Source organism: Maylandia zebra, linkage group LG14, assembly GCF_041146795.1.
Source record: "Maylandia zebra isolate NMK-2024a linkage group LG14, Mzebra_GT3a, whole genome shotgun sequence".
NCBI lineage: Eukaryota > Metazoa > Chordata > Actinopteri > Cichliformes > Cichlidae > Maylandia > Maylandia zebra.
The window spans coordinates 6,169,265-6,181,254 of NC_135180.1; the positions used below are offsets into that span (position 1 = coordinate 6,169,265).

The following is an 11,990-nucleotide window of genomic DNA, read 5'->3' on the forward strand; positions in this document are numbered from 1 at the left end:
CAGAGATGTGCAGATAGAGCTGGTAGAGGTACTACAATATGGAAGCTTGTGGTATCTGCAGTTAAATAGCATAGCAGGACAGAAACCACCCGTTTTCGAAGTAAAGCAACAGAGAGTCAAGTCTGAAAGCAAACCTGTTGAGCAGCAGCAGTGAAAACAGTTCATTCACAACAGGTTCAACCTGAGTTAACTGTTCCTCTCTGTACTGGTTAGACCACACTGGGCGTTGACACACACTCCACCCACTAAGAAGACAAGGAAATGTTCATTATTATCGGATACTTGGTGAGGTAGGATCAAAGATCTAAATGAAAAAAACACACAAGCAATCATGAGACTCACTAGAAAATGTCTCAGTTATGCACCATCTATTTGATATTAACACATGCGGACACATCTGTTAAGTTCACAGAAATCAGTGTGCCATGCATAGACAGTAAAGATGAGCTTTAAAGTGTGTGAAAACGTCCGTTTTGTGGTTTCTGCTTCCCACCAGAGCTATTAAACTGATACCTACCCCATTATTTTACAAATTATTATTTGACTGGTTTTGATACTGGAACAGAAGCATTGACAGTAGCAGAATAGTTACAACAACAGACATTCAACCTATAAGCGTGCACCGCTGCAAAGTGCGTAAGAAAGTAAACGTGTTAGATGTTGACAGTTTTGTCACATTCACTAATCTAATCTCTGTTTACATAATGCTCAGTGACCTTGTGGTTCCTTGGAGAGCTCTGTGTTCAGTATAGTGTGGAGCATCCACTGGAAATTGAAAGGCGCCTCAATGGAAATTTTCATTTCTGTTCTTTGCCTTCAAGAGTTGAGCATTTTTAACATTAAACTGAAACACTTATTAAAAATGAACCAGTCATACAGACATGAATAAGCTGCTGTTTTGCTATGATGTTATATTATACTGCAGTCTCTGTTTTTGTTGTGTTTGATTTTTGTGTTTTAATGTGTGTTTAATGTGTGTTTTAAAGGCCCCAACTAGGGTCATTGCGGGTTAGCTCAGGCTATAAACGATGCGGTGTGTTGGCTGCGAGAATAAACTAAATTAATGACACTGTGAGAAGATATTTAAAGGAAAGTGATAACAAGAAAAGGCAACTTAAACGTTCACTTAAAGACTGGTCGAAGGTTTCACGACTGCACGTGAACGTCACACGGAGGCACCTGAGCTAAAGGTGTGTGCCGCCTCCTTCCTTCCCGCCGCGCCCCTTCGCTCACACACAGGAAGGAAAGCCGGAGTTTCCCGGAGTGAACCCCAGCGGCAGGCAGTGAATGAAGTGCTCCTGTCACAGTTAGAGAAGAAGTTTTCTATCTCGTATGCAGCATTTTGTACGGACACGACCGACATGCTGATTAAAGAGTTGTGAGTATCTGAACTTTGTCGCCTTCCACCCGACAAAGGAGCGAGCCGGGACGCGTTTGTGTTGAAATATGGACCATTACAGCAGGATGAATGTATTTGTTTGCTCTTTGAAGTCAGCTGAGCTTTTAGCAGTTTAAAGTGTTACTGAGTCGTTAGCAGGATGACAGAAATAAAGGACCACTCAGGAAATGATTTAGTCACAGGGTGTAAAGTTTCAAACGGCAGAACTCCGGACACCGTCAAACTTTAGGTTAGGCTAGGCGCTGTCAGCAGAGGTAAATCCACTGCTGACATCACACTTCAGATTAGTAGGAAGGAGTACTGCGAGAAAACTCGAAAAGTTTAACTTTCTTTGACTTAGAGTTTATTACAGTATGTAATATAAACCGAAGTGTAACATTTCAACGAGATGTTGTAAATGTAAAATATAGTAATTCATACTTGCTTAGCCTCGAACTTGTCAGGAAAACCATAAGAATTGGGGAGGAGTTTGAGAACGTTTAACAAGATCAGGAGCTCATAATGCCAGTTTATCACATGTGCCTCAAATGGGAAGAATCAGCTGCCGGGTGCTTTTACCGCGATAGTGTCATGTGCCAATCATGGCTGGCTGACACCTCTGACATGGCTGTCATTTGACCACAGTGCAAAGTACAATAAGAGGCTCAGGCGTTAAAGAGGATTGCCCAGTGCTGCTTTTTCTTTCAGTTTATGGTCACAGAAACGTAACCTCATGTTCTGTCACCTTCATGCCTGCAAATACTCAGGCTAAAGCAGGTGGGGATTGTGTTATGACATAGGAGAGGAGGCTACGCACGCAGAGCACATGCGCACACACGTAGAGTTTCCTCTAAAAGCGTCTGCATTGTTTGTGGGGTTCTGCAGCGGTCTTGATTAAAGCTTCATAATTTCCGCTTCCTCATTTCTAGGTTCCTGTGGTTGCAGAGAACTGACTGCCGTGTTACTTCCTAGTGATAATGATTCATTCCTATAAATCATGATGTTGTTGTGCAGGGTCTGAACAAGCTGGAGCCTCTGGAAGAGGGAGCATTGTATGTGATATTTGCTATCTTTATGGCTGCGCCTCCAGGTTCTGGGTACTCTGGAAATTATATCAGTTCCGTAGCTCCCAGTTAAAGGAACGTGCCACAAGTATTCCAGTAAGCCGCTCCTAAAGGTGTAGAAATAGCCAACACCACCCAAAAAAACAACAACAAAAAAACCCCAAATTGGTGGACAAAGACTGTATAGAAAAGATGGGTGTAGCCAACATGATGACATCAGAGGTGTGGCACTTGAAGAATCTAACACTGATTCTATAGGAGAGTTCACCAAATATTGTGGTAGAAGGTAACTTCTATGAATTTATTTATTAAAACCTCTATTTTAGGGCAAACTCAGCAAATGTAAAATTATTATTTTTTGTTTATTTTATTTTCACTTACTGAATACAGGACAGAGCAAATGTAAATTAAAAAATAATTACAATAATTAAATATTGTCCTGGTTGCTGTTGAATTAAAGTAATTTAGATAATAATACAACAAAAACTAAAATGCATCCAACAAGATAAATGCACATAATTTGTATTGATTATTAAAATGTTTAACTGACAGCCTGTTTGTGGATACATGCTATCGTTAACAAGTAGCTCATCACTAAAGCCTCTAATGCTGGCCACTTGCTGACAGTGGCTGCAGGCAAAGCAAGAACAATTGGTATAGAAACCAAAGGGGACGTCCCAATGGTAATTTCCATCTTTTATATCCAGTCTCTGGAATCTGTGCAAAATGCAGACACCAATATTCACTAATTAGTGCAGTACCAGACTATTAAAAATACTGAAGCAAACCAGAGTAATAGTATTTATCAGGTCATTATGTGCTCCAAAAAGCATCAGAAACACGGTCAAGAGGTCCAGTCCGTTCTCAGAAGATATCCTGACCACAAACGCACTGAGGCGAGGCCTGGGTGCAGTGACCTGCCAGAGCTGCTGTTGTTGGCGGATCTGCCAAAGTGACACTAATTCCCATCTTAACCAAATTCAAGTGGTAAAGTGTTATGAAGAGCAGATGAGCATTGAGGCTAAAGCTGCTTCTTCTAGCAGTTGGTAAATGCGCTGATTTCATCTCTGCAACTTTACATGGAAGTTTGTGGAATCTGCATTTATTAGAGGAACTTTTGGTCCTCTTCCTGCCTCAATATTCAGCCGTGGATGTTGCCACCTAGTCTGGAAGCAGTTTTTGATCAGTTCATCAATAAGCTGGCATCATGTGAATGGGCAGCTGGTGTTAGATGTAAAATGATTTGCAGATTTGGGCAGAGGTTTCTGACTGCGATGTGTTCTTTCTCTTACAGCCGAGTTGTTCTGCCTGTTTCAGTGGAGGAGGTAAGGACTTACTCATTTACTTTAATACCATCAGTGATGGACACTGTAACCATCGGCATCTTCCACTTGCTGGCTCCTTATACCCTTGTCATTGATTCACACAGTTAGTGCATTATTTCTTTCTTTTTGAAATGGCTATTTTAAGCAACATTTGACAGCTCTGTGAAACTGTTTTATGCCCTTCACCGATTCACTACTGTCTCTTTTCTCTAGTGACGGTTGTCATTGCTGTGACAGTACCTAGTCTTCATTTTTCCCAGATAAAGTACTTTTACAAATTTCAAGCCTGTTGATCAGCAAATTTTATTTAGTAATGCATGGACTTTATTAAATCTAAGCGGTTTCACTAGCATATTGTGCTCTTGTAGTTGGTCTGTACTACATGCCAGGTCCAGGATTCATTAAGCTGTGTTTAATTTGCCTTAGCAGCGGATGGCCCCAAACCTTCAAGAGAGCAGCTTCTGTAACTTTAGACATTTACCTTACAGATTTTCACGTTATGAAACCTTTATTTCCCTGGCTCATTCTACCTCTTAATCCTCACGTTCCATACAACAGTTTTTCTTTTGCTTTACAGAGAGCAGAAGCCAGTATTTCACTAAGCAACATAATCACAGCTATGCAACCGGCTTGCTCGGTGATCCGATTCAGTGTGAAAGTTTGCAGGTTTAATCCTCAATTGCCTTGGTTGAGGTGTGACTGTGTGTGACTGTATGGGGAGGGGGCTGCTCTATTTTGTGTAGTTCATTTATTTGTGCAGTCAATGTGAGACAGCTGTAGTGTTTAGAAGTAATGTTGGGTGGGTTACAGGTTAGAAACTACAGTTGTGCAGTGGGAATACTAATTAATATTTCCTCTTTTTTGTTGTCTATGTTTAATATAAACATAAACGGTAATTAATTATATTGAGTTGAAATGCTGGCAGGTATAGTTTGACAATTTGTGATTGGTAATCTCTATTTCCCTTTTTTTTTTTTTTTTTTTTTTTTTTTTAAAAAGCTGAAAGACCAGTGGCGTGTCGTTTCACTCCACAGTGCAAGGTGTGATTGTAACATTCAGGGATATAAAACAAAAACCCAATCTCCTCCACTGTGTCTACTCCGAGTCTCAGGGAAGCAGATTTGCAAGTTGTGAGGGGTGTGAGTGAAGACTGTTGGTGTGGCAACACAACAGAACAGCTCTGCACTGATGTGCTGAACCTGGAGTAGGACTTGTGTTTGGTCTCATAGCCACAGACCCGTTCAGTTTGCTGATATTTTTTGATGCAATCCTGAATCGCTTTGAGCAATAGCGACATACTTGTGATGAGGATGCTTAATGTGGTCCTAAAAAGAAAATGGAAACTCTGGAATATACTTTCAGAAAGACTGAAAAATACGTTTACAATCAGATTCTTATAAAACATGAAATTGCTTATTCAATTCTTTTTTTCATTTGAATTTCTAATCCTATTACAAAACTTAAATGTCAAAGCACAGCATAGCAAATTCTGAAGGTGTGGTATGTTAAGGTGTTTCAACGAGCAACCATTTGAGTCATTCTAACAGTTGTCCTCTTAAATGAATGCCGAGTAAGACTTTAATCCAGTTATTCCTGCTCTCATTAAACCAGTAAACCGTTCAGTCACATTCTGCATCTTGTTTTTGTTTGGAGATCGTATGATGCAAGCTGGCAGGTTCACTTTTTCCCCTGACTAACAGTTTGAGCTCTTTGCCCAAACATGTTTTCCAGTAGTGATTGTTGTCTGCACCTACACATGGTTCCTGCCCCCTGACTGCTTCTGAAAGACTGTAAGACATCAGCGGCAATGACGAGGCACACTGGTTACACATGGCAAACCACATTCCTGAGTTTCTATTCACGGCATCAAAACTGAGCATCCACAGCAAGAAAAATGGGTCACCAACTTCTTTGGTTTAAGGAGTGGATGGCAGGGCTAGATTGTACTTGTCCAGCTAAACTACAGGAGGCAGTACACGTGGCAACTTTAACCGAAATCCACAAAGAGTAAGAAGAGCCAATCATAAAAAAATAGCAGTCATTTGTTTGTCTGGTTCCTCTGGAACCAGGTTTTACAGCTCTGGGTGACGTGTGTGTACGGTGTGTGGCTGACACCACCAGTGAAGTGAGTCACACACTTTTGCCTGACTCAGGAAACGTTAGGGGAGGGAAGATGCGGGGAAGAACAAGTCATGGAAATGCTTTACACTGCTGAAGTCTGTGTGTAGGGACATATTGGAAAATGGTTAACTCGGGCTCATTTTACATAAATGGTTAACTCAGGTCATGACAGGCTTTTTAAAGAGAGGTTTTTTAACCTGCCTTTTAAATGCTCTCCTGTCTGTTTTTCTTTTGACGCATTGAACTAAAAATCATAAACCTTGCCTGGATTTACGTTTGGCTGATCTCCCATATAACATCGTTTCATTCACCACTGGAATGTTTGGGTCTCTCAGCAGAGAGACCCTTACACTGTATCTCCTACAGTGTCTCAGCTTGATTTTCATCTTTGGAAAGTGAGTTACAGGGAAGCAGACAGTGTAGGTGGTGAGTGAAGATGTGTTTATATAGCCAAAAGCTTCTGAATGTGCCAGCGCTGGCACACTAGCACAAAGCACAGTTTATCCTGTCTGATGGATGTTCTCCCTCAGAACCTCAGGCAATGCTCGTCACCATCACTCTTGACATGACGTGCTGTCTGCACACTTGGAAACTCTTGGTCAATAGAGACAGATTTTATCACAAATGATGATCTTTCACATAGTTAATTGTAGTTTCAATCCTCCTTTCTACTTTTGTCCTTCCAGTACCAAGTGGGTCAGCTCTACACAGTAGCAGAGGCCAGTAAGAATGAGACGGGTGGAGGGGACGGTGTGGAGGTGCTGAAGAACGAGCCCTATGAAAAAGATGGAGAGAAGGGACAGTACACCCACAAGATCTACCACCTGCAGACGTAAGCAGCGCAGCTCAGCTTCAAACACGCTGTAGTATATTGAAAGCGGTTGAAATACTACACAAAAAGTTGTAAAAACACTGATTATTCTTACTATTTCCCCTAATTGCAAATGAAATCATTTTGCAGAGAGCACTGGAAAAACTTGGCCCTGTGGAGACCACAACTTTGACCTCACCTGCTTTTTGCTCAGCTTAACAGAGATGAGAATGATTCCCATCTCTGTTGCTCTGTAATAAAAATGTTTTTCCAGAAAGCAGAGTGGGATGTAAAGAAACTGCTTGATGATAATCTGTGTCTTATTATATTACAGTTTTATGTGGCTACATTAACATTTGCCTGTTTCTCTCTGCAGTAAAGTGTCAGGTTTCATCGCTAAAATTGCTCCAAAAGGTTCTCTGACTGTTCACGAGAAGGCCTGGAATGCATATCCATACTGTCGAACCAGTGAGTCCTAATACATACACACACACACACACACACTCACGCTTACAATGTCTCACCTCACATGTGTGAGGCGAGACACCAGAAATGCGTTTGTGTGAAATTACACAAAAAACTGAAGTTTAAAATCTGACTTATCTGAAATCTTTCCCTCTCTGCATTATCTTCCCAACTTGGTCCACTTTGTTTCTGCTGCAGTCCTCACAGTATGTATTATTTTCTTTTGATGGTTCGGATAAAAGTTCAATTTAAACTTCACAGGAACTGCATTGCCCTTAGTGTTAGTTAACCTGATCGTGTCTCACTCATTCTTACAGAATGAATACATGAAAGACAATTTCATGATCAAGATCGAGACGTGGCACAAGCCTGATATGGGGGATCAGGAGAATGTAAGTGCACACAGTACTTGACCACTTAGTTTGACTTGATCTACCATATGTTTTCAAAATGACATTGGATCTTGATAAATGAGGTATTCAAGTTCAAAATATTGCAATGCACATTGTGAAATTCCTGGATTTAAAATCGCACCAGAAGTTAAAGTTAATAATTGAAATCGTAGGAGGACCCAATCTGTGTGACTGTAAGGACTTCTGAGCATGCTCCCGGTGTGTCAGCAGATGGTGTCCAAGGACATCTGCACACAGATGTGGAGCAGGGCAGCATATCTTAAATTGAAAGTATACACTGCTCAAAGACTTGATCATCTCATTATAACACTGCTGTGGTGCAACAGAACGTGACAAGAAGGCACAACCTTTGGCGTATTATGCATCTGTCCAACACCTCAAAATATAGCCACGCACCACCAGGAGCTCACTGATGCCCTGATGCAGCTATTATGTTGCAGCAGCAACAACTACCGTTTACTAGTATGCAAGGGTCAAAGTAAACACAAGGTTTTGTGCATATGCATGTGTAACTTTATCTTGATTGTGTCATACCTGCATATTGATTACTCATCAATCTTCATATTTATGGAAAAGACAGCTAAAGCACTGCTGCAGTTTTATATCTTTGAATTAAGGGGCAGCAGTTATGTTTGTCATTAACCAATAGGTCATTATTATGCAGCTTTTCATTTTAAGTCTGACCTGTTCCCTGTCAGGCAACCAACCAAATATGAAGATATATATATATATATTTTTTTCCTTGTCTGCAGGTGCATGGACTAGATCCAGACACATGGAAGGATGTTGAAGTTGTTTACATTGACATTGCTGACAAAAGACAAATAGATTCAAAGGTATGTGATTTGAAAAAAACAAACAAACCGTCTTTAGGTGTGATCATTTTATTTATTTTGAACCTGTGATGGTTGAGTTAGCACACCTGTTTTCTTAAACATTGAGTACATCAGTTTACTGTTTGTTACGCTTTATGAGAGATGCTGAACTTGATTTGTGCTGAAGGTCACTTGTAAAAAATGGGTCAGCCATTTGTCTTACTCCTGCACTTGCAAGTACATTTTAATGTCTTCATTGAAGGGGGAAAAAAGTCAGTAAATAAATCGAAATAATATATCCTGGGAGTCATATTTTAGTCACTCTTAGGTTTGTATATTGTTTATATGTCTTAAAGGTAAAGAATAAACATTCGTGCTGTTGTGCCATACACATAAAACCAGAACTCCCAGCATAGGACATTTAATGTTAGTTAATTTGTTAGTTTTTCATCACATTTTAAGTAAGATTTGACAAAACTGGTATTTAAGATGATTTTTGGGGTGTTTTATCAATTTTCTAGATTATTTCATTAAAAAATAAATTTTTAGTAATGTGGTATTTGCGCTAAAAGAGAGACTGTTTAAGAAAACCAAACAAACAAAAAAAACAGCTCACTGTGAAACATGAACAGGTGATTGTCTACATTTTAAAACTCTCCTAATAGTGGTCTCCAAAATGTAAGAAATGCATAAAGGAAAAAAATGTACAAATAAAATGGTCTAAATTACTCACCTTATCCACATCTGCCCACGATCACCAAACGTGCTGCATCCACACTGCTCCGCGTCATCTGCAACTTCACCTACTCAGCTCTGCGGCCAGGGCTGAAACCTGTGTGGCTGCTGTGCTCTTTTCTCTTCATTCTTTTGGATGAATTCTCTACACTCTGTAGCTCAGTTTAGCTACAGGTCCCCCGCTGCTAAGAACAGCCAACAACCAGCACGGTTGTCCACATGTTCAGTTACACTCACCACCCCGCCAGTCATTACTAATCTTTTTTCTAGCTACAGTCCTCTATATATTTATTTATCAATCAGCTCTAGCTAGCTCTGGCTCATGCGATATTAGCCTTCATGTCAGAATGTGTGTAAACAATAGTGTTGCTTAAAAAAAACCCTGGTGTTTTGCAGTAACACATTCAATTCATTTCTTTGGGGTCAAAATGATGTCGGTGGTTCTAGAATAGAATAGAATAATCCTTTAATTGTCCCACAAGGGGACATTTGGTTGTAACAGCAGCAAGAAACACAATAACAACAAAGAAAAAGATAAAAGGACTCGGTCAGGTTGGAGTTGCTGATACTGGCCGGAAGCTACAAGTGGTGTGTGTGTGTGTGTGTGGGGTTTTTGTTTTGTTTTTTTCTTGTCCTTTTGATCCCACATACTCCAAAATGCAGTATTTAACAAATGAGCTAATGTTTAAGGAAAGTCAGGAAATATGAGATGATGGGCGGTTTAATTTAAGAGTTACTGGATTTTATAATGGCAAGTGTTGAAATGACCCCCTTGGTTCTAGTGTTAATATTATAAATGATGAATGTGGCCTGTTACAAGCTACATTGTATTGCTTGTATTCATTTTTAGGATTACAAAGAAGATGAGGATCCAGCCAAGGTTAGGTCGGAGAAGACGGGCAGAGGGCCTCTGGGACCTGACTGGAAGGTACGCTCCCTCCTTCTCTTCACTGTGGCTCACTTCATTAAAGCTCTGAATTGACTGTGTTTACAGGTCTGGAGACTTTGTGTATTTATGTTGTGTGTACCTCTGTGTGTTTTCAGAAGGAGCTACCAAACAAAAGTGACTGTCCACACATGTGTGCCTACAAGCTAGTCACTGTTAACTTTAAGTGGTTTGGACTGCAGAACAAAGTAGAAAACTTCATTCAGAAGGTATGAAATAAAAAGTGCAGAATAAATATAACCTAATGCACATATTTCTGCACAAAAAACAATAAATTCCAGTGTGTCCTGACTGTCTTTCACACGTCCCCTCTGTTCAGCAAGAGAAGCGTTTGTTCACCAAATTCCACAGACAGGTGTTCTGCTGGTTAGACAAATGGATTGATCTGACGATGGATGACATACGACGTATGGAGGAGGAAACGCAGAAGGAGCTTGATGAGGTGACTGAGGACTGTATATTAGACCTGCTGGAGGGTGGAGCAGTATTTCTTTGTTGCCCTTCACATTTATTGAGATCTCTTATGTAGAAAAAAAGGCAGTTTTAATATCTGAATTTTAGTTCATGAAAACAGAGCTCACTGTGGTGTGTTACAGCAGCATGTTTGTGTTGTCTTTGTCAGTAAAATCAATGATCTGATGAAATTAACAGTTCAACTTCTCATGTTATCAGTTCTTGGTGACTCGTAACAGTGAGTTGCAATATGCAGTGAAAAATTTAAAGTTTGATCTCACTGCTCCAATGTGCTGCAATGGTGCTGCTCCCTTTGTTTCTGCTTGAAAACAGTTGTTATAAAAGCAGAAACGGCCCCAAACACTGTTTATGTGTTTGCCTGTAATAAGATCAAAGTATTTTGGGTCAATGTGAAGAAGGATCTTTCTAAAACAAGAACTGGGAGCTGAGCAGTATTTCACATCACTTTCTTTAGTGCACTAATCTGGTTTTCTACCCTTCTAAATAACGTGTCTCCATGTCACAGATGAGGGTCAAAGATCCAGTTAAAGGCAGTACGGCTGCTGAAGACTAGCTCAGTGAGTATTTAACTGGTGCTCTGAAGAATTTTCAATCTGAACATAAATGTTCAATCACTCTTCAATTGTGTTTGTTCTCTTCTCCTCTTCAGCTCATTTTGATACTGGAAGACTTGACTCCACTCCCTGACTGGCGCCGCTGAAACTGGACTGCTATAAACAAGAAAAGCATTTACGTCCCAATAAAAATCTTGTCTTAATAAGATCTCATTGTTGTGAAGCTGTTGTGTATATTTATGTATTATGCTGAAATACAAGTACAGCAGCTTTTAGTGCTTTTAAAGAAGTGGGTTGCAGGTTGAGGGAGAATTCTTATTTATGCTTTTGGTCGTTATATCTTAAACCACTGGGGGGGGGGACAGTGCAGGTTATCTCTGAAACAACATTCCACATTACTGTAATTTTTTTTTCTCTCCCCCTTCTCCTCGTCTCAGTGACTTATTGTTTACGGACCTGCAACTGCAAAATCTCCAGTGTTAATAAGATTTTATATTTTTCTTATCTATAAATTGTCTTGTTGTGTCTTAACTATAAGTGGACATAAATGCTTTCAAAATCTCCAAATTTCTTGATTTCATAAAGGGCTCAGACTGGATAATCCTCCACCTTCCTCTGCCTCAAATTATTTCTTGTAATCAGATAGATATTTGGGGGGGCGTTGTATTTCATTGGGTTGATGATTTGTTGATATGTGTTGAAGATGTGTTGCTGATAATGTGCAAGAAGACCCTGAACTCTAAGCAGATTTCAAAATAATTGACACTACAGCCACTTCTGTCTTGATGATTGTTCAGATGTCTAAGTCTTCCATGTACTGAATGAAATGAAATAACCTGGATATAAATATGAGTTATAACATTGTTCATTGCATTTGTACATATGTATT

The 11,990-nt window shown here is 39.9% G+C and overlaps 1 protein-coding gene across 1 annotated transcript; it reads left to right on the forward strand.

The window, feature by feature from the left end:
* The first annotated feature begins 1,199 nt into the window (after nt 1–1,199).
* Nucleotides 1,200–11,964, forward strand: LOC101468791 (phosphatidylinositol transfer protein alpha isoform). The gene is made up of 12 exons (XM_004574547.4): nt 1,200–1,378; nt 3,737–3,767; nt 6,575–6,720; nt 7,076–7,167; nt 7,363–7,370; nt 7,482–7,556; nt 8,330–8,413; nt 9,978–10,055; nt 10,172–10,282; nt 10,393–10,515; nt 11,053–11,104; nt 11,197–11,964. Exons 1-11 carry the CDS (start codon nt 1,362–1,364, stop codon nt 11,098–11,100), a joined length of 813 nt encoding a protein of 270 aa, XP_004574604.1. The 5' UTR covers nt 1,200–1,361; the 3' UTR covers nt 11,101–11,104; nt 11,197–11,964.
* The last annotated feature ends 26 nt before the right edge of the window (nt 11,965–11,990 follow it).